Source organism: Pelobates fuscus, chromosome 2, assembly GCF_036172605.1.
Source record: "Pelobates fuscus isolate aPelFus1 chromosome 2, aPelFus1.pri, whole genome shotgun sequence".
NCBI classification, from domain to species: Eukaryota; Metazoa; Chordata; class Amphibia; order Anura; family Pelobatidae; genus Pelobates; species Pelobates fuscus.
Window position 1 is genome coordinate 343,067,722 of NC_086318.1, and position 23,701 is coordinate 343,091,422.

The 23,701-nt window shown below is 40.4% G+C and overlaps 1 protein-coding gene across 1 annotated transcript in view; it reads left to right on the forward strand.

Moving 5' to 3' along the window:
- Positions 1-23,701, forward strand: part of ADGB (androglobin) — a 313,568-nt gene that overhangs the window by 246,097 nt on the left and 43,770 nt on the right. The window contains exons 26-29 of the mRNA XM_063443590.1: positions 5,174-5,361; positions 7,110-7,294; positions 10,039-10,178; positions 16,656-16,767. Coding sequence (XP_063299660.1) covers positions 5,174-5,361; positions 7,110-7,294; positions 10,039-10,178; positions 16,656-16,767 — 625 coding nt within the window. The remainder of the gene's footprint in view (positions 1-5,173; positions 5,362-7,109; positions 7,295-10,038; positions 10,179-16,655; positions 16,768-23,701) is intronic.

Sequence of the window (23,701 nt, forward strand, 5' to 3'; positions counted from 1 at the left end):
TGGATGAGATCCTCACACTTAATGCATTGGGAGGCTGTTGCACATGAATGTTGCGCAGGAGCGTTCAGTGCCTCCATGCAGACCACACTGTGCAGCACTGACCCAAGAAGCATGCCACTAGAGGTGTATTAGCCAGCAATGTAAACATTGCCTTTTCTCTAAAAAGGCATTGTTTACATTAAAAGCCTGCAGACATCTACAATAATAATAGCAACCAAAAGGTGGACAGCGCTAAAAATGGAAAAAAAGGTGCATATACAAGTGAAATTTTCTGTACAAGTAACCCAGCTGCAATCACCCACAGGTGAGATATGATACAAATAAACCAAAAAAAAAGTGTTGTGCTTAGAGTAATACTCGGTAATATCTTAAAATAAAAAAATAATAACAAGAATTCTAGTCCAGAATATCTGATTAAACCAAAAATAAATATACGACCAGTCTGATGAAGCCCACGAAAGGCAGGGCTAAATACGTCAAAGTTTTATGTCATCAAAGGCGGAGCCAGGAATTGTCTTGCTAATATCAGGAATCATCACTTTCATTTACGTATGTGTTTGTGGAACAATAACATACGTATGGGTTCTTAATAACAGGCAGTCTTTTATTTGAAGTTTAGAGGAAAAGACAATGTTTTGGCACTATCCTATGCCTTTGTGAAGTCACATTTATGTGTTTGTGGGTTGTGGGCATGCCCACCACTTTATGAAGTAAGCGTTTTTTATCTGTATAGCAATAAAACTTTTTGTGAAACTGTGCCATTGGGGATTGTCTCCTTCAGATTTTATGTTTAAGATCACCATACTATGGATAAGCTGTGGGATCCATTCCCTCTCAAATGGAGCTTCTTTTACCCCAAGCCAAGGTTTATAGGGCTCTGGGAAGTTTGATCACTCTCTCTCTCTCTCTCTCTATATATATATATATATATATATATATATATATATATATATTTGGTTTGTATAACCCTTAGCACAACACTTATTTTTGGTTTACCAAAACAACTACATTAAGCTCTAGTTGTTCTGGTGACTATAGTGTCCCCTTAAACTGATACTCTGGCACTCTTCTGAAGCTGGACGCTGATCAGTTGGCCTTAGAGAAGGCTTGTCTTCCTTCAGGAATGCAAGTAAGGGAGAAACAGTCATTAAATAGTTTGCCCTGAATGCAAGTAGGTAATAATGGCATTATAACCCTACTGCATCTGTAGTTGTTATGATTCTTGGAGTAATCCTTTATTGTAATCTATTTTGCCCCTGACGGCCTCTCCATGCAGCCTGTCAAGATGCACGTGATGTGGGGGAAAAGGTTTAGCAAAGACATCAGGTGTAGGCTCCCCTCATGTGCATCAGCCTTAATAATCCCCCCCCCCCCCCCTTGTGGCCAAGTGCTATGCCCCAGCTGTCAGCATGATGGTCTGGTCTTCACAGGTTAGCTGGAGAAGTCTTTAACAGGTCTTTATATGAATTGTGCATGCTGTTTAAAACTGAAACCTTAAAGGACCACTATAGGCACCCAGACCACTTCAGCTCAATGAAGTGGTCTGGTGCCAAGTCCCTCTAGTTTTAACCCTGCAGATGAAAACAGCAGTTTCAGAGACCCACTGAGGGTTAATCCAGCCTCTAGTGGCTGTCACACTGACAGCCGCTAGAGGCGCTTCTGCAAATCTCACTATGAAAATCACAGTGAGAAGACGCTGGACGTCCATAGGAAAGCATTGAGTAATGCTTTCCTATGGGCGGTTTGAATGCGCGTGCGGCTTTTGCCGCGCATGCACATTCTGAGCTGGCGTCGGCAGAAGGAGGAGAGTTCCCCAGTGCAGAGGGAGCCTGGCGCTGGAGAAAGGTAAGTGGCTGAAGGGGTTTTTACCACTTCAGCCCAGCAGGAGGAGGACCCTGAGGGTGGGGGGGACCTAATGAACCTATAGTGCCAGGAAAACAAGTTTGTGTTCCTGGCACTATAATGGACCTTTAAGTTGAATTTAAGCTACTTACAAACCACACAAATTATCTTGGGAAATCAGTCCAAGGTTGGTTGCAACTAAACCTTAACTGTGTAGTTTACACAATCCAACATGAACAAAGTTTTTTTGTAAACAAGATATAAATTGCAATCAAACCTTTTGTATACGCTGCCATGGGTACACACTGTCATTGGGCTACTTGTAGTGTAATTATTCATTAAACATTTATACAATGTCACAAGAACATACCTAACATTATGGTGTTAAATATTTACATCTGAATTTCAAATTATAAACATGTCTTAATTTAACATTCCTCTTTGCTTGCTTCACAAAAATGCTTTTTGTGAAGTAACACTGTGTCACCATACTGCCCAGCATCAACCTTTGACACTATACCTACCCGTAGCAAACCCTAACAATATCTCACCCTAGCTAAACCTTACCCTAGCTAAAACGAATCCTAGTGTGCACGGATTGGCCCTCAGGCTAACTGATTAATGTGGGAGCCAATCACAATGATGACATGCATCAACTGAGAGTTAAGAGAGTCAGTCATAGTGATTGACTCCCAGTAAAGCAGGAAGCCTGTGGGCCAGTCAATCACTGTTATTGGACTGCTTCACGGTTGAGGCAGCCCATTGATAAGTCTCTGATAGCACCTCCTGGCTTGCACTGTTGCAGCCAGGTAGCAGCTGTCTGCATTAAAAATAATCAATTTGACTAGCTGTCACAGTGATTCTATTTTTTTGTATTCTTTTTTTTTGTTGTGCAAAAAAAAAAAAGAGTTACAAACAGGCCCACAGTACCACGATAGCAGTAGCAGGCTAATCAAGGTATACAGTATCAAAACATAGGATTGAACAATTTTGTACAATAAGTAAACAGGGTAATGCAAGTCCTGTCCAAAGATGGGCAGGTATAAGTAGTAATAAATGGTTATGTAGACTGGTCTTTTTGGTAGTTAGATTAGGATAATAATATAATATAACATAATAAAATAATATTAGTCTTCTTCACAGGTGTACCCAGCTTCTGATTTACTGATATGTTTGTATGGGGCTGTAGAGAGACAGTAAAAAGTTCAGGCAATTTGCTCGTTATCGCCTTTCAAATGGGAATCGTGATAGGTAAGTATGGGTGTCACTGTTAGGCCACGATACGTGTAGCTGCTGGTCAAGCTTACACCTGGTAAAGGTATAGGCAAGAAACTAAAGCATCATGCTATTATGCCATGTAGTAGGAACTTAGGTACATAAAACATAGGAAACATGTATCCCTGGGTAAGCCACTGTGCGAGAGAGTGGGGACAACTTGTGTCACCGCAGCTGCCAAATTGCGGTATTTAAACCCCTAGCTCGGCTCATTATTCCACTGGGGGCCGACCATAAGAAAAGCCGCTATACAGGTGACATCAGAACATCTGCACACTGAGTGATATATAGTTAGCAACAGTGAGGCGATTAAGTTCCTCCGGTAAAATTTGTGGGTAGGTCAGCTATTTCCCAATGAGGGTGTTAAGACTAGGACAGGAGGCCATTTACTCAACATAGTTTTACGCCTCTTGTACTTGCACTTTTTTAGCCCCCTGGAGGGGTTGTCTAAGGTTAATACTGCGATTATGTACATTGCCAACAGTGAGCTATGGCCAATAACGTATGTTATATATCATTATTGGTGACCTGTCATGGTTGCCTGCTTGGTCCCCCTACCACTTCACCGCAACTGTGGAACTCCTGATCTGGAGAGTCTTACGGGGGGTCCTGCCGCCCCAGGGGCCGCGTTTTTTTATCAGCAGACCGATGCCAGCATTTCTGTCCAGAGCTGGTGTTCGCTGCTGTGTGGGCCACTGCCGCTTGCTGCACTGGAAGAGGTGGTGTTAGTAGATGGAGGCTTTTCAGAAATTCTGTGTGATCTTCGGAGGCTGACAGAGTATGCACTGTATGCACTGTCCCCATGCGGCACCACCAGGGTTCCCGATATCCCCATCGGTACCTGATTCCTTGGTCCCGCAAGATCCGGGTGATGGGCGCGACTTTGCACTGGTCGAGGAGGACCACGAATGGGTAAGTCATCGTATACGGAGATCTTGCTTTTGGTAATTAGCAGGCTTGGTTGTTGTCTGGATCAAGCCATTATGGAGGATTTCACAGTAATGTCTCGAGTGACAGCTATAATGTCCTGTGGTGCATCTACAGGTGCCGTGGGAGCCTTCCGGAAACTGAAAGCTGACACGAAGGGTGGCTTTTTGCCATTTTTCTTAACGAAAAAATGCTTGCATAAATTTGTGGGCAAAGCTTAGCAAGGCCACTTGTCCTACTGTTTCTGGGGCCCCGCAGATCCTGACTGTGCGAGAGAGGTGCTGTATTTGTTGGGTGAGTGAGTCCATACGAGAGCTGGTATCATCCAATATTTTTCCCCTCTCCTCTTCCCTGGACTCGACAGCTCCTATGCGGTGATTCAGGCCGCCAATCTCCTTCTGCACTCCTGCGAGGTCCGCTTTCCAGACCTCCCTCAGGTCCCGAAGGAGGTTTTTAGTGTCCCCTTTAGTGGAGGGGGATTTGTCCGAATCTGAGTCGGACCTCTGGTATACCCTGCCGTGGGATGGTTCGGAGTCACTGGAGCCACGTGGCTCCTCAGGCGCCATATTAAGTCGGACCTGTGACGGTTGTCTGGTGAAGGACAGACGGATATCTGATAGGTTGGTACCCTCTGTATGGGCAAATTTTCTATGTTTTCGCCCCATCTCTCTTTGTGGGGAGGTATCCAGATTGCAAAAAGTCGTCAAAGTTTGTGCACTTTTGTGGCAAAAGGTCCGATGTTTTTTTTTCTGTGGAGCAGGAGCACTGCAGAAGTGCAACCACTCAGTAGCTCAGCTAGCCACGCCCCTTGTCACAGCGCTTCTTATGCCAGAATTTCTTGTAAAACATGCAACTAGGCAAAGACAGTATTGCCATTTTTATTGCATTTCCAGCCCAGATTACTGTTGATTCTTTACTCAGAGACCAGCTATTTGAAATCCATATTTCTATACTTTAGCCTGGATATCAAATAATTGCCAGACGTGTATATCCGTTTTCAAATTACCAAAGTATAAACTTTTACATTAATTAATTAATTAATATTAATTAAATAAAATAATAGCACACTTTTTCCATAATTTGAATTTTGTTTTTAATTAGAATATGCATGTTGATTTCATTTTACCAGAAGGGGTACACATTTGTTGTTGAAGTCCATACTGGTGAAAATGCTATTACTTCCGGAAAATTTAGACTACGACTCATTGGTGCATGTAACCCTCTTCCAATACTCTCCCGCGAAGCCGTAAACAACTCTTTTTCCATGAGAGAAATTAAAGATTACTACATACCCAACAACAAGAATGTGATATTCAGGTAAACGCAAATCATTTTTGTTTCTTAAATCTAAAGCCATGCTGTATTCTGATTTAGATTGCAGTATAATATGATTCATAGACCTATAGCTAAATATAACATGTAATTAAATAATTTAGAATTTGTTGGTTGCAAGCATAATAATAATAATGATGACTTACCTTGGATGTCATTTACTACATTTCCCATGATTCTCAACCACACTAAAACCACTGTTAGTCATCATGGGTGAATGGCACTGGAGGAAAGTACACTCCTTGGTGTATTTTAGCACATATCAAACTGTATAACTAACCACAGCTATTCTGTCTAACACATTTTTATTCTATTAATGGGCTCATAGTATCTGGACCAGGGCCGGCCTTAGGGGTGTGCGAGCTGTGCGGCCGCACAGGGCGCCATGGAGCAGGGGGCGCCGTGGATTTAAAAAAAAAAAAATTTTTTTTTTTTTTTTTTTAAATTTGCAGCGGGGGCGGAGCTTACCGTGCGGCGGGGGCGGAGCTAAAAGCGCCGGAAAACTGCTGCAGGGGAAGCAGGAAGGAGTCCCTGCTTCCCCACCAAACAGTCACCAGGAGCTGCACTGCCTCCACAATGAACTCCACAGGTAACTGTGGGATTGTCAGGTGAGTGTGACTCTCTGCCTGTGTTTATTACTGTCTGTGTGTGTATGACTGTCTGCCTGTGTGTGTCTGTGTGTATGACTGTCTGCCTGTGTGTGTGTGTCTGTGTATGACTGTCTGCCTGTGTGTGTGTGTCTGTGTATGACTGTCTGCCTGTGTGTGTCTGTGTGTATGACTGTCTGCCTCTGTGTGTGTCTGTGTGTATTACTGTCTGTGTCTGTGTGTATGACTGACTGTCTGCCTGTGTGTGTCTGTGTGTGTGTGAGACTGTCTGCCTGTGTGTGTGTGTATATGACTGTCTGCCACTGTGTGTCTGTGTGTATGACTGTCTGCCTCTGTGTGTATGACTGTCTGCCTCTGTGTGTATGACTGTCTGCCTCTGTGTGTATGGCTGTCTGCCTCTGTGTGTATGGCTGTCTGCCTCTGTGTGTATGACTGTCTGCCTCTGTGTGTATGGCTGTCTGCCTCTGTGTGTATGGCTGTCTGCCTGTGTGTGTGTATGACTGTCTGTGTGTATTACTGTCTGCCTCTGTGTGTGTCTGTGTGTATTACTGTCTGTGTCTGTGTGTATGACTGACTGTCTGCCTGTGTGTGTGTGTGTGTGTATGACTGTCTGCCTGTGTGTGTGTGTGTGTGGATGTCTTCCTGTGTGTGTGTATGGCCGTCTGACTCTGTGTGTGTGTGTGTGTGTGTGACATACAACCAATACACGCATATCACACACTGTTAATACACCCATTACAAATATCACACATAGCATACATATCACACACAGTCATCACACCTACTATCACATACACAGACAACACAAACATTACAGCATACATGGATGACGGGGGGGGGGGGGCGCTGTGAAGATTTTTCGCACAGGGCGTCAAAATGCCTAAGGCCGGCCCTGATCTGGACTAACAGAAAATGGGCAAGTAAATAAATGTCCTTCTACTATCGGTTTTGTTATTCACCAGGAGTTAATTACTTTCCTTCTTTTTCCAAGTATTTAGTAAAATTCAGCAACTACCAATCAATATACCTCCACCCTTCGCTTGCAATCCATATCCCCTTCCCTTTGCCACTCTGATTATATGCTGTTCTAGTCTGTGACAATTTGTTTGTTTTTTGTGGTTACAGGTACTCGGTGAAAACGAGCATAGAGCACATTGCAACTATACAAGTACAAACATCGAAGCCAGATGTATTTATCAAGATACAGATACTAGATAATGAGGACGAGGTTGTAAGTGCTGCTGGAAAAGGTCAAGCCATAATTCCTGCGTTTTGTTTTATACCAACTGAAAGACCTTCAAGCTGCCGATGTAAATATTTTTTTCGTTTTTAGTTTGATGTCTGTAGTTCAGCAAAGCTATTATATATTTATTAAAATAAATAATGTTTCCTATCATACTGCAAAACTGCTCATATCATCCTGTACGGCAATTTACTTTTAGTATCTGTTATAGTGAGAATATTTGAGGGCAATTAGATAATGTATTTTATATATATATAGCAGTGAAGTGTTGTGCCCCTATGTTTCACACTTAATTAAGTTATTAAAATATTTTGCTGGTACTTGTTTCTAACAATCTCATCCTCCTTAACTACATCACTACCATTTCACGCGCAGTGTAGACTGGCTATTTCCACTTTTCTTTCCCAATATTCCAAATTTAAGGCTATGGCGCTTTGAACAGCTTTTAGCACCATTGCATGTGTTTATTAAAACTACTTGCAGCTTGTGTTTTCATCTTTGCTACGTAATTATTGTATACTATTTATGACTATTTTCTCACCTGAGGTGAGTTTGGTGCCATGTTTGGCAAATGCAGCATAGCTGTTAAACTATTTTGCTCTTTTTCACTGCTAAATCAGAAGTTCTATTGCACTGATGTTAAGTAAAAACTTAAAGTGTACCACTTCTAGCTAACATTACTTAGTGTAGCACCTCTTCTAGCTAACATGACAGTGTAGCACCTCTTCTAGCTAACATGACAGTGTAGCACCTCTTCTAGCTAACATGACAGCACCTCTTCTAGCTAACATGACAGTGTAGCACCTCTTCTAGCTAACATGACAGTGTAGCACCTCTTCTAGCTAACATGACTTAGTGTAGCACCTCTTCTAGCTAACATGACAGTGTGTAGCACCTCTTCTAGCTAACATGACGTAGTGTAGCACCTCTTCTAGCTAACATGACTTAGTGTAGCACCTCTTCTAGCTAACATGACAGTGTAGCACCTCTTCTAGCTAACATGACAATGTAGCACCTCTTCTAGCTAACATGACTTAGTGTAGCACCTCTTCTAGCTAACATGACTTAGTGTAGCACCTCTTCTAGCTAACATGACTTAGTGTAGCACCTCTTCTAGCTAACATGACAATGTAGCACCTCTTCTAGCTAACATGACTTAGTGTAGCACCTCTTCTAGCTAACATGACAGTGTGTAGCACCTCTTCTAGCTAACATGACGTAGTGTAGCACCTCTTCTAGCTAACATGACTTAGTGTAGCACCTCTTCTAGCTAACATGACTTAGTGTAGCACCTCTTCTAGCTAACATGACAATGTAGCACCTCTTCTAGCTAACATGACTTAGTGTAGCACCTCTTCTAGCTAACATGACTTAGTGTAGCACCTCTTCTAGCTAACATGACAGTGTAGCACCTCTTCTAGCTAACATGACAATGTAGCACCTCTTCTAGCTAACATGACTTAGTGTAGCACCTCTTCTAGCTAACATGACAGTGTGTAGCACCTCTTCTAGCTAACATGACGTAGTGTAGGATAGTAGAATTGTAGGATGCTGTTTATGTGTTTTGGGAGGAGTACATATATATATACTCAAAATCATTGTTCTGCATCGCCTACATATCTCATGTTCATCTTTGAAAAGTCAGTCTTAAGCAAAGTGATTTCAAGAAAGCATATTTCCACCACAATTTCCCCCCATTTCCTACTTTACAATGCTGATGTGCACAGACAAACATTGTGTTTCGGACTTCATACTGCAATTATGTGGACACTCTTAGTAATGGAATGCTCTCTCAAACTCAGCATCTGAAACCAAAGCATGGAGATGGATCCAAAATGACCAAAAACCAGTCATGGACTCTACAATTTTTACCTTTTAGGTATCATCAGAAAGGTGCCAAAGCTGGTCTACAAGTCTTCTCTGTGAGCAGTGTGGTACCTGTGAGCATATAGATAAGTCCAAAGAAGTTGTGGTGAGACCAAACAACAAAAAAACGCAGCACAATTTGATGCAGATTAAAAGAAAATTGCACTGTGCAACATCTGTATACCTCAGGTTTTAGTTCAAAATGTATGCTTTGATTTCACCCATGTTTAACCCCTTAAGGACCAAACTTCTGGAATAAAAAGGAATCATGACATGTCACACATGTCATGTGTCCTTATGGGGTTTAAACCATAAGCTATGTTTAAAACCATGTTCCATTGCGGAGGATGCCTACAGAAATGCAGAATAAAGTTTGAAACACAATGCCTGTCTGTACTCATTTTCATTTTGAGCTGGGAACCCTGGGAAGATTGTGGAAACATGATTTCTTAGAATCACCGCTTCTAAATTGGACGTTTCCAAGGTCCAACTTGAGTTATCAGGTAGATGGACACCGTTGAGGTAGAACTTTAAGCTGAAAGTTCATAGGTAGATCCAAACTCCTCAATTTTATGGGTTCATTCACTAAATAATGCACTGTGGAACAATAAAAAACTAATTTTAAAATAATTAAGATTAAAGAAACGATCAAATCTGACTTGGCCAGTTTCCCCTAAATTTTGAAACTTCAATCAATCAACAAACCACAGTTCAATCTGCAGTGAAAAATCTAATTTATTTTCCTGTTCTTTGACTCAGCTTTTAATTGAAATGCCTTACTCGTCCTTTTGTAGGCTGCCATGTTCTTTTCTTCTTACTTTTTTATTGTAATCCCTCACCAGTCTTCTATTCTATGTGCTGCCGTGTTTCTTTCTTTTTTGACATATTGTTGAAACAACATATATTTTTCTCTCGTGATTAAAAAATACTAATATTGCCTTATAGCAGTAAAAAGCAGTACAAAAAAAGGAAGAGTTGGTTCTGCTGGCAGTCAGAAAATGAAGTCCACAGCTCAATCTGAAACAGACGTTCAGCCTGTGGGAGTCAATGAAAACGCTGAAGAGAGAGCACCAGTTTCCCACCCAGTGAGTGTTTTATTTACAGTAACATAGAAATCTGTTATTTAGCCTATCTCCCGTATCTGACATGAACTCTACAGCTATAGCTAAGGTGTCTTCCAAAGTTTAGTTAGATTGTGTCTTCAAAGTAGAACAATTATGGGAGATAATTACAGATAACACTCTGTCTTTCTGTCACAGAGGGAGTGAAATGTTATAATTTTCACTTAAACCAACAATATAGATGTTAAAGTTAACACCAGTTCATAAGTGTTACATTTGTTTTGTTTTTTTTTTAAAATGTGCTTTTTATGGGGTTAATTTACGAAATAGCAAGTTATTGTGAGTGTATAACTGACTTGGAATATTGGGATTACATTTCTAAACTGGGTAGAATGTATTCACCCGAATAGGAGAAATTGATACATTTCTGCTATTTTGGTGAAATAATAGCTTTTTTTTTTTTTTTGCTTGTTTGTTTCTTTTTGTCTCATCGTTGCTTGATGCTGTTATTATTAAGGTCTTGATATGCAGCATGTATTCTGGTGAGGTGTTTAATTAGTAGCATTGTGTTAAATTAGATTGTCTATTCACCTCAGAGTCTAAATGTATCTCAATTAGCACTAAAACGTGTGCAAAGGCCCATTCTGTTTAGGGAAAGTGTGCATGTTTTGGGGGTTCTGCAGTTCTCGAAGCTCTGGAGAATAGTGTACATATATCTCAAAAATTGCAAACTATAATCATATTTCTGCTTATGGCATATACCATCAAAGCAAACATTTATTTTTGCAGACCTAAAGTGGCACTATCTGCACATTTTACTTTTCTAATGATGTCTGTGGACCAGCTATAATATGCAGATTGTAGAAAGAATGCACTGTTGTAAGACCGTAAAGTGCCTTTTAAATGAGCAAGGTCACCCAAATATTAAATAGAATTGTACATACAGTTCGCATGCTTCTCAATTATTGCTGTCAGTAAAAGCTTCTTTGGTGAATAAGCTTTATTATATATGAAGTGATGAATGACCATTTGATCCTGTTGCAATGTTAGATTTTCACATCGTATAAAAACATTCCCTTCCATCTGTCTGTTCACAGTTGAAATATTTTTTTTCTAGAAAAGCATATCTTAATAATGCATAGTGTATGAAACATTTTAGTCAGTCCTTTAGTTCATTCTCATGTGCCTCCAGATAATTGCAAAGGACTATATGTATCCTTAAACACATTTTATTAAAATTACCAGCACTACCAGCAGTAAAGGTGGAGGTTAAACATTATTTTCCACTTTTGTATATGCAGTTGTCCTTGACATTAGACTTGAATTAAAGGACTGCTGTAATGTTAGGAATACATATCTGTATTCCTGTAATGATACAGTTTTGATGTAGTTATTTAGTTCAGGGCCCCCCAGCGTGTTAAAAAATAACAAAATGAAACAAATTAAAATGACTCACCTTTTCTCCAGCATTGGGTCTTCCTTTTCGCTACTGCAGCCTCTTCCTTGGCTGATGTCATTCTTAAGGCGTGCCTCTAGAATGAAGGAACAATCAAATCATCCTCATAGACAAACATTGAGGACTGTAGATGCACGTGCAGCGCTTGCAATGATGCGCCTATGATGCTGCCATAGAGAATCTTTGAATACTATAATTCTCTATGGCAGTCCATACAGGACTGTTTATGCGCACATGACCTCACGATATGTTATGGTATGAGAGCCAGGAAATAACAATCCCAGCTCTAATACTCAGAGGGCTTAGAGACGTGGCTTGAAGCTGCGCTTCCATGCCTTTTAATTACTAAAATAAAGGGTTTTGATGGCACTGTAATAACTTTGGACACAAGCGGTTATCCCGGTCCATGCTGAAGCAGACCGCTATAATCCTTGTGAAGAAGCTGACAGCAACATTCTGTGAACAGCATGAGGCCGTCCTATCCAAGATGGCTGACACAAGCATGCGTGCTACACAGGGCTGCTTCAAGGATTTTTTTGCCACCCATGGCAAACATAAATTTGCCCCCCCCCCATATGCTCTGTCCACCATGTGACATCACAATGCCAAACCCATATGATCTGCCATATGAGCCAACGCCAGTGCTGCACACAGTGTCTTTTCTCTGAAAAGGCAGTGTGTTTACATTAAAAAGCCTGCAGGGACATTAAGCTGTAGGGGTTCTGGTGACTATAGTGTCCCTTTAATGTGGGGTAAAAAAGAGATTAGTGCCACTAATAATATACTGAATTGCCTACTTACCACCAGATGAGGACAAGAGGATGATGATGGGCTCAGGCTGTAGTCTGGCTCCACTGGTCTGGTGTTAAAACAGGCTCTCTGGAGGCAGTGCTCACAAATATCAACGAACAGGAACCAGCTAAAACATTTTGGGCCCCTTACAGGGCCTGTCCATGAATATGCCTACTAAGCCTACCCATAAGCCTTATGCCTTCAAGGCCCACCCATGACTTCACTCACTCACTCACTAGCAGATGCAAACACACACACACACAGAAGCTCACTCACTGGCACACACACACACACACACAGAAGCTCACTCACTAGCACACAAACAAAGCTTACCTGGCACTGGTAGGTGAAGGTGTCAATGTCTGGCCTCTTCATTCCAGCGAGGTCAGCTGCTTCCATCTGGGGGAGGGGCTTGTGTTTGGGAGGTGGGTCTTAAGTGTGGGGACAGGGCACGCAGGGCCGGCATTAGGCCATTAGGCACCCTGTGCGAAAAGTCTTCATGGCACAGCTACAGCGACACACACAATTGGAGTCACACACAGGCAGACAGTCAAACACAGACAGTCACACACACACAGGCAAACCGTCACACCCAGACAGACAGACAGTCACACACACACACACACACACACACACACAGAAAGGCAGTCACACAGTTAGGCAGACAGTCTCACACACACACACACACACACAGGCAAACAGTCACACAGGCAGGCAGGCAGTCACACACAAGCAGGCAGTCAGACAGTCACACACACAGACAGACAGTCTCACACACACAGGCAGACAGTCTCACACACACACACAGGCAGTCACACATAGGCAGTCACACACACACAGACATACAGTCACACACACAGACAGTCACACACACACACACACACACAGGCAAACATTCACACATAGGCAGTCACACACAAGCAGGCAGTCAGACAGTCAAACACACACACACAGACAGACAGACAGTCACACACACACACACACGCAGGCAGTCACACACACACACAAGCAGGCAGTCAGACATTCACACACACAGACAGTCACACACAGGCAGGCAGGCAGACACAAAGGCAGACAGTCACACAAACAGGCAGGCAGACACACACACACACACACACAGACTTACCGCTTTCCATTATGGCTTCCCTCTTCCTGTGCAGCAGTTACCAGGGACTTTGGGTAGGTATAAGCCCTACCTCTGCATCGCTATAAGCCCCGCCTCCACCTCACGGTAAGCCCTTCCCCAGCGTTTTTTTATTATTATTTTTTGCTCCCCTGTCACCCGGCCATGTGTGAGCTGTGTCAGCCACAGGGCACCCCCTGGTCCATGGCGCCCTTTGCGGCCACACAGCTCGCACACCCCTAAGGCCGGCCCTGAGCGCCTGCAGCAGTAATTGTGGCTGCACCAGCCCCTAGCTCCTCCCTCATTACTCCCCTCAGACTGACACAGGCTGGCACAGTCCAAGGGGAGAATCATTTAAATGACATGTGCCTGATCAGTGATGATTAGGGCTGTTAGCCCAGTCCCAGGTGCCACGGGATACCGGGAAATTTCCCGGTGGGCCAATCCGGCCCTATCCTTTAGTGCTCTCCCATCCCTTAGTGATCTCCCCTCCCCACCTGTCCCTTAGTGTTCCCCCCTGCCCCCTGTCCCTCAGTGATCCCCCTGTCCCTTGGTGCTCTCCCCTCCCCTCCTGTCACTTAGTGCTCTCCCCTGCCCCCCTCCCCTATCCCTTAGTGGTCTCTTCTGCCCTTTAGTGCTCTCCGATGCCCTTCTATCCCTTAATGCTCTCCTCTGTTTTAACCCCTTTAAATCAGTTACTCTCAGGTAAGGCAAGGTAGGGTCTAGGAAGAGTCTAGGGCAGGGGTGCCCAAAAGGTAGATTCCCAGGTGTTGTAGAACTACAACTCCCATGATGCTTTGCATGCCTGTAGAATGACAAAGCATCATCGAATCTAAAGTTTTTTTTTTCTCCCTATACCCCTGGTCTAGGGAGAAAGAGACACTGACAGTGAAAGTAGAAGAAAGCGGAAGCTTAAATCCAAACCTTTTATCCAACTAATTGACAAAAACAAAAAATGCCATGCACTGTAATATATTGATATATTGTTACAAGAAAGTTATAAAGTAATATCTATTTAATAAAGTTATAACAGAGTTTCTGATTTATAGCCTCAATTGCATATTCAAGATCCAGATTAGTTTGCTTCATTCGATCACTGTTTATTTTTGGTTTTACAGTGTTTGCCTTTTAAGTAATGTAAAAATAAGAAAAACATATATATTTTACCTAGCTCACACAGTAAAAAAATAATTCAGAATGCTTTCAGGAATTGTACCTAAGTAAACGATTTCTGAAATAACATCTGTAGGTTCATAACATTTTAATTACTGCAAGAACCTCGAAGATGATCTGCTTGGTAGTGGTTTGTCTGACATTTTAAACAATTTTAAGAGCATTTAGAGCTTTTTATTTTCAAAGGAAACCATAATAGGGAGTTAATTAAAGTTAATGGTATTTCCTGCTTTTTATTGATTTGTCACCACACTGCTGAAGTAACTGGCTTGACACAGTAATAGTTTATGAAATTTAATATGAACCTTGAAATGAATTGGCATAATGTAATTCAGACTTCAGAACATGCATGATGGAATTGAAGAATTGAATTATTCTTCCCTCTAATGACTGCAAAGCTATTGCAAAATGTGTTTTCACAGTCATTCCATTGATTGCTAATGTACACAATTGACAGCATCTCTATAGTTCTCATTTACAATCGTGGGTGTTGCTTTACACCTTCAATAATATGATGGAAATGGTAATAAACTTATCCGCCACCACCTGTTATATACACATATATATTACTGGTATGTAGTCAGCTAGTAAAACAGTACAGGGACTCTGGGATATATTCAATAAAAAGTGTTGCAGTGACATAAGAACCAATATGCAAGGGTTAAAATTATTTGCTGTGTCAGAAAATTGATCCCGTTGTAGGGCTGTATTCTCTTACTGAACAGCAATTATCCCATAGATGTCTACTGAGTAATTGTTCTCACTGAACAGGGTATACCATTATCCTTAAAGGGACACTATATTCACCAATACAACTTAAGCTTAATGAGGTTTAGTGTATAGATCATGCCTCTGAAGATTCACTGTTCAATTCACTGTCATTTAGGAGTTAAATCACTTTTGTTTATGTTTATGCAGCCCTAGCCACACCTCCTGGCTGTTAGTTACACAGCCTGCATGAAAAAATGGTTTCACTTTCAATCAAGTGTAATTTACTTTAAACGTTTTTATCTCCTGATCTGTAAATTTTACTTTAATCATACACTGGAGGTTTCTGCAGTGTTTACCAAGCTATTAACAGTCGGAGATAAGAAATTCTTAATTTGACAGAATCTGCAATAGAAGAAATATAAACATTAGATGGCTCTTTACAGGAAGTGAGTAGGAGGGCTGTGCAAGTCACATGCAGGTAGGTGTGACTAGGGTGCATAAACAAAGTGATTTAACTCCTAAATGGCAGAGAATTGAGCAATGAGGCTGCAGGAGCATGATCTATACACCAAAACTGCTTTATTAAGCTAAAGTTGTTTTGGTGACTAGTATCCATTTAAGAGAATCCAGCCGAGAGCTGTGTTTTTTTAAATGTTTTATTCGTTTTATCCAATTCAGCTCTTTTGTACAGTTATGAAAGTCTTGATAACCTGTACCAATGGGTAGCTCAACTTGGTATATGAGGTATAATTTTATGTGCAAGTATGTTCACTCATACAGTGTAACAAGCAGATTAGACAGATGAGAAAGGAGAGGTCACGATAATTTCTAGAACTTGCAATAAACAACTTCGATAACCTTATTCACTAATGTGTGAATTCAAAGTAAATTTCACATTTTAGGTCATAATAGCCAAAATATGGTTTAATTTCTTGAAATATTAATTTCACTTTGTATTCACAACAATTGCCTGGCTGTTTGATAAATAAACAGCTGTGCTATGCAAAATGAGAGTCCCGTTTCAGTTTGCAATTGATTTAAAACCTGCATTGTGTTTGCCGAATACCTATTAACTTTACATATTTGTTTGTATGTAACAAAAACGAGAGCATTGCCTTGATATCTTATTCCAGCTCTGAAGGAAAAGGTAGGTGCGTAGAAGTCCACGTTTATGTGTAAATCATATTCCTTTTTATGCCTGTTGTGTACAATCCAAAATATTAAGAATGGTTTTATATCTATGCAGGCACACAAGTACATTATACAAGCAATTGTGCTAAATAACAGCTGGACCCTCACGGAGAGTCAAGCTGCCTTTGTTCAAACACTAAAGGAGTTAGAGAAACAGGAGGCGAGAGGTAGGTGTTCATGATTATATTTATATTTATCGACAACACTTGGCATTAGCTTAGGAAATAGTTAAAATGGTAAAATTATGTATTTACCTGTATCATATTTACCAATAGGGCGGAAAAATTAGAACGTGAAGCACTTTCATACCACAATAACTCATATGTCTCTATATTTTTTACAGAGTGCTTCTGTAGCTATCCAACTATCTATCTATCGATCGATCAATCTATCTAGATCTGTTTCACTATTATATTACTTAATTTAGCGTGCTATTCATTCACTAGATCTTTTGTAATATTGGATCTTTTTGAGGCTTTTATATTTTTCTTTTCTTCTTTTTGGTTTATGTATTTTGTCACTATTTGTGTGGCATGTGTTCAGTTTTTCTATATAAATCATCAATAAAGATGATATATTCTATAATAGATTGCATTTATAGAGCAAGAGTGCCACCTCATGGCCCACTTTTGTGTGTCTTTTCCACGGTTCTTGGGTACCCCACCAACCCATATCTAATCTTGATATATTTTAAGTATATCTTCGTTGTTAGGGTTACTAAACAATATATTTCACAAATCAGTCTGTATGCATTCATCAATCAATAAGGTTGGTTCACTAAGCCATGTTATGAAGTGAATTGCCAACCAATTTGCAATATGTAAGCCAAAATAGCCAGTTTGTAAAAAAAAAAAAAAGAAAGCAGCTGAAAATCTTATTATTGCACTCTATATGTGGTCCGTTATTCAAGCAGCACTGTCACTCGTGTGATGATCTGCTTACATGTCAACAATGAACTTTTAGAAAGGTGATATACTTACCCAAAACTCTCCATTAGCATTCTTTCCATTTTCCATGCTTCTGCTCCTGGTGGATGATGACACCAGGAAGCACCTTGCCGTCCTAGATATGTGTGATAATGGTTTGCCATGATGATAACCTTGCCGTCCTAGATATGTGTGATAATGGTTTGCCATGATGATAACCTTGCCGTCCTAGATATGTGTGATAATGGTTTGCCATGATGATAACCTTGCCGTCCTAGATATGTGTGATAATGGTTTGCCATGATGATAACCTTGCCGTCCTAGATATGTGTGATAATGGTTTGCCATGATGATAACCTTGCCGTCCTAGATATGTGTGATAATGGTTTGCCATGATGATAACCTTGCCGTCCTAGATATGTGTGATAATGGTTCGCCATGATGATAACCTTGCCGTCCTAGATATGTGTGATAATGGTTTGCCATGATGATAACCTTGCCGTCCTAGATATGTGTGATAATGGTTTGCCATGATGATAACCTTGCCGTCCTAGATATGTGTGATAATGGTTTGCCATGATGATAACCGTGCCGTCCTAGATATGTGTGATAATGGTTTGCCATGATGATAACCTTGCCGTCCTAGATATGTGTGATAATGGTTCGCCATGATGATAACCTTGCCGTCCTAGATATGTGTGATAATGGTTTGCCATGATGATAACCTTGCCGTCCTAGATATGTGTGATAATGGTTTGCCATGATGATAACCTTGCCGTCCTAGATATGTGTGATAATGGTTCGCCATGATGATAACCTTGCCGTCCTAGATATGTGTGATAATGGTTTGCCATGATGATAACCTTGCCGTCCTAGATATGTGTGATAATGGTTTGCCATGATGATAACCTTGCCGTCCTAGATATGTGTGATAATGGTTTGCCATGATGATAACCTTGCCGTCCTAGATATGTGTGATAATGGTTTGCCATGATGATAACCTTGCCGTCCTAGATATGTGTGATAATGGTTTGCCATGATGATAACCTTGCCGTCCTAGATATGTGTGATAATGGTTTGCCATGATGATAACCTTGCCGTCCTAGATATGTGTGATAATGGTTTGCCATGATGATAACCTTGCCGTCCTAGATATGTGTGATAATGGTTTGCCATGATGATAACCTTGCCGTCCTAGATATGTGTGATAATGGTTTGCCATGATGATAACCTTGCCGTCCTAGATATGTGTGATAATGGTTTGCCATGATGATAACCTTGCCGTCCTAGATATGTGTGATAATGGTTTGCCATGATGATAACCTTGCCGTCCTAGATATGTGTGATAATGGTTTGCCATGATGATAACCTTGCCGTCCTAGATATGTGTGATAATGGTTTGCCATGATGATAACCTTGCCGTCCTAGATATGTGTGATAATGGTTTGCCATGATGATAACCTTGCCGTCCTAGATATGTGTGATAATGGTTTGCCACGATGATAACCTTGCCGTCCTAGATATGTGTGATAATGGTTTGCCACGATGATAACCTTGCCGTCCTAGATATGTGTGATAATGGTTTGCCATGATGATAACCTTGAGGCTGGATGAACCTTGGAAAGTGAACTTCTAAAAGGTAGAGGCTTCCAAGGTTAGCCTCTACTGCTCTAGATTATTAATATTTATTTTCTATTTTTACATTTGTATTGATGACATTTGGTATAATGCCGAATGTTAAAGTTTCATAAATAGAAATCCAGCTTTCTTTTGCCTCTAAATCGCTCAGCAGAAAGACAGAAATAATGAAAGAAAATCCGTTTTTGTTAAAGGAACACTATAGTCACCTAAATTACTTTAGCTAAATAAAGCAGTTTTAGTGTATAGATCCTTCCCCTGCAATTTCACTGCTCAATTCACTGTCATTTAGGAGTTAAATCACTTTGTTTCTGTTTATGCAGCCCTAGCCACACCTCCCCTGGCTATGATTGACAGAGCCTGCATGAAAAAACAAACTGGTTTCACTTTCAAACAGATGTAATTTACCTTAAATAATTGTATCTCAATCTCTAAATTGAACTTTAATCACATACAGGAGGCTCTTGCAGGGTCTAGCAAGCTATTAACATAGCAGGGGATAAGAAAATCTTAATTAAACATAACTTGCAATAAAGAAAGCCTAAATAGGTCTCTCTTTACAGGAAGTGTTTATGGAAGGCTGTGCAAGTCACGTGCAGGGAGGTGTGACTAAGGTTCATAAACAAAGGGATTTAACTCCTAAATAGCAGAGGATTGAGCAGTGAGGCTGCAGGGGCATGTTCTATACACCAACACTGCTTCATTAACCCCTTCAGGACCGGCCTGTTTTTGCGATGTTTGTACGTTAAGGACCATAGCAGTTTTAACACTTTTGTGGTGTTTGTGTTTAGCTGTAATTTTCCGCTCTCTCATTTACGGTTCCCATACAAGTTATATATTGTTTTTTTCACGACAAGAAGGGCTTTCTTTACATACCAGTATTTATATTATGTCATATATTGTATTTAAAAAAAATAATAAAATATGGTGAAAAAACAAACAAACAAACATGTTTTTGGACTTTTACTTGAAAAATCTTTTACTTATCTACAAAAGCTAATGAAAAAAACTGCTAAATAGATTCAAAATTTTGTCCCGAGTTTAAAAACACCCAGTGTTTACGTGCTTTATTGCTTTTTTTTGCAAGTTATAGGCCTATAAATACAAGTAGGAAATTGCTGTTTCAATATATATATATTTTAAATGTATCAATAGTGACATTGTTACACCGTTATCTGTCATAAATCCCCGAAACACACCTAACATGTACATATTTTTTAAAGTAGACAACCCAGGGTATTTAAAATGGGGTATGTCCAGTCTTTTTTAGTAGCCACCTAGTCACAAACACTGGCCAAAGTTAGCATTTATATTTGTTTGTGTGTTAAAAATGCAAAAAACGCTAACTTTGGCCGGTGTTTGTGACTAAGTGGCTACTAAAAAAGGCTGAACATACCCCATTTGCAATACCTTGGGTTGTCTTCTTTTGCAAATGGTATGCCATCATGGGGCTAATTCTCATTCCTTGGCTACCATACGCTCTCAAAGGCAACCTAACCAATCTGACAAATTTCAATAAAAAAAAAAAAGTAAAATCAAGCCTTATATTTGACCCTGTAACTTTCACAAACACTATAAAACCTCTACATGTGGGGTACTGTTATACTCAGGAGACTTCGCTGAACACAAATATTAGTGTATCAGAACAGTAAAATATATCACAGCAATAATATCCTCAGTGAAAGAGCTGTTTGTGTGTGAAAAATGCAAAAAACTTCACTTTCACTGACAATATCATCGCTGTGATATGTTTTACTGTTTTGAAACACTAATATTTGTGTTCAGCGAAGTCTCCCGAGTAAAACAGTACCCCCATGTACAGGATTTAGGGTGTCATAGAAAGTTACAGGGTTAAGCACAGTGCTAGCAAATTAAATTATCTGGACTTTTGGCCTGGGTTGGCAGGCAGGTCCCTCAAATTGCAATCATTAAAATTACTTAATTAGGTAAAAATATTACATAAATATGCACGTAGAATTTTAATATATATACATATTTATATATTTGACGTCTACGTGTATATTTATGAAATTATTAATGTAATTTTGTATGTGGACATATGTATATTTCGTATTATTTGTATTTATTTATTTATACATAGATATATATATCATTACATTCTAAGTGTATTTTGCTATAAATATATATATATCAATATCAAAATACTGTTAGAATAAAATTGAATATATATATATAATTTTTTTTTAATTATTAAAAATTATTTTTATTTTTTGTTATTTATTTTTATTAACATATTATTTGTATTTTATAATAATATATATATACCATATATATATTTATTATATATATTGTATATATTCGTGTGTAATTTAAATATAAGTGTATTTTTATATTAATATACGTATATATAAATATAAAAATACACTTAGTGTGACATTATATATATGATATATATATATACATATATTATATATAGGTATATATAGATATAATACATGTATATATATCATATATATATACACATATTATAATTTTTTTTACACTGATTTTTTTGTTTTACACTTTATTTTATGATTTTTCACTTGCAGCGAGACTGCCTGTCAGCACAGACAGTCCCCCTGCAGGCAGACACATGGACCCCTATTGCGGTCATGTGATCGAGTGATCACATGGCCGTGGGGTCCTGATCTGCCGAGGGGGGACTGCCCGGGCAGACAGGCAGTCCCCCTGGACCGGGAGGAGAGCTGATCGCCGCCGTGGGACCGACGGCGATCAGGTAAGTTGCCCAAAACCGTTATGACGGTTCAGGACCGTCAGCGGTCCAAACGCACGTTTTACCGCTGACGGTCCTGAACCGTCAGCGGTCCTTAAGGGGTTAAGCTAAAGTTGTTCAGGTGACTATAGTGTCCCTTTAACCCTTTAAGGACCAAACTTCTGGAATAAAAGGGAATCATGACATGTCACATACGTCATGTGTCCTTAAGGGGTTAAGGTCAAAAATAAACTAATCATTTGATAGTGGAGCAAAATGTAATGAAGAGACACCCTGCTAACTTCAGAGTCATGAACAGTGTTGTCCTTTAATTAGTAATATTTCCCTTATTCTTTATTTCAACCTGTATGGACATGTAGTCTATTTGAAGTCTAAATTAAATAGTAAAAATAATGACTTGGGTGATAATGGAATTAAGAGGTGAGAGACTTTACAGTTAGCCTATGTACAAATGATATTTCAAGTGGCAGAAAATGTAACTTTGGCTTTTATCTCAGCAAGCCATGTTTTTTGGCACAAGAGGGATTTGCTTTTAATACAATATGTTTCAAATGTGTTCTTTTTTCCTTTCCATGTGGCAAGTTTGCCACTCTTTGAAAAAACGACTAAGACTTCAAAAAATATATGCCTTTAAGATTATTATTAATGATATCAGTCGGTATCCGGAGATCTTGAATAAGAAACAGTACGATGCATTGCAGATATCTACCAAAAATATGGAAATCTCGAGAAATCTTTCTTTAACCTGGGATCTCTCCATAAAGAGATATATATATATGTAACGGAGCTCCGTGTACCCCGACCGAGTACCCTCCGTTGATGGATGCTCCTAGCGCTCTCAGAGGACTCCAAGCACTGCAGACGACACCACAACCACCGCAGGCTCCACAACCGCCGTAGCTTAACTGGAGCCGCGCCGTCTTCCGTCCACCCTGGAATGAACCTTCAGCATTCAGGAACGTGTGGGGAAGACCTCTCCTCCAGGAGAGCGTATCCGGAACAAGCTCTTACAAGAGCTAAGTGATTAAGAGCTCAGGGGAATATGCAGCGCATAGCAATCCCCAGTGTGATATAGCAGTTCCCTCCAATAACGAGACACGGCTACGTATTGAGGGTCAGAAGAGGTCTGAGGACTGGAACACCCAGCCTGCTTTTTATTAGGATCAGGTACATACAGGACACTCCCAGGGGGAGGATGAAATTGACCAATCACATGCATGGTAACACCCCCACGTCTCCTCCCCTCAGATAAACACATAACCCAATTAAAACATACATTATTTTACCCAAGTTCTGGATGTACCCCAAAAACAGGGGGTACAGCTTTAAATCTGGTATCCCCAAATAGCCCTTGTTCAGGGGAACAGTCTGTCCAAAAATCAGCCCATTCGGATGGATGGTTCGGGAGATACAGGGCTCCAAAGTTTTGACCGACCGCACAGACCAACTAGCCGAAAATAGTTCCATGAGTTTTGGCCTTGCGGTCGGTCTCCGTTCGCACGGTAAAATAGACGAAATTCTTGCCATCCATTCGCATCTTTGTGGTCGCTAGAATCCCCATACTAAGTTAAGTATAACTACCGAACGGCCGGTCGTTCGGTAGTTTCCGTGCGTAATTCTGGATGTCTGGAGGTCTTAGCGGTATTCGCCTGTTTGCGCTTCCGATTTCAGTTCCATGCGTTCACAGGCAAACACCGCTGTTCGCACGCAAGATGGCCGCGAACACGTGGAAAAGTCCCGAAATGGCGGCCACCTATTCAGAGCACAAAGAATTCGCATGAAATCATGCGAACGGCTGTATTC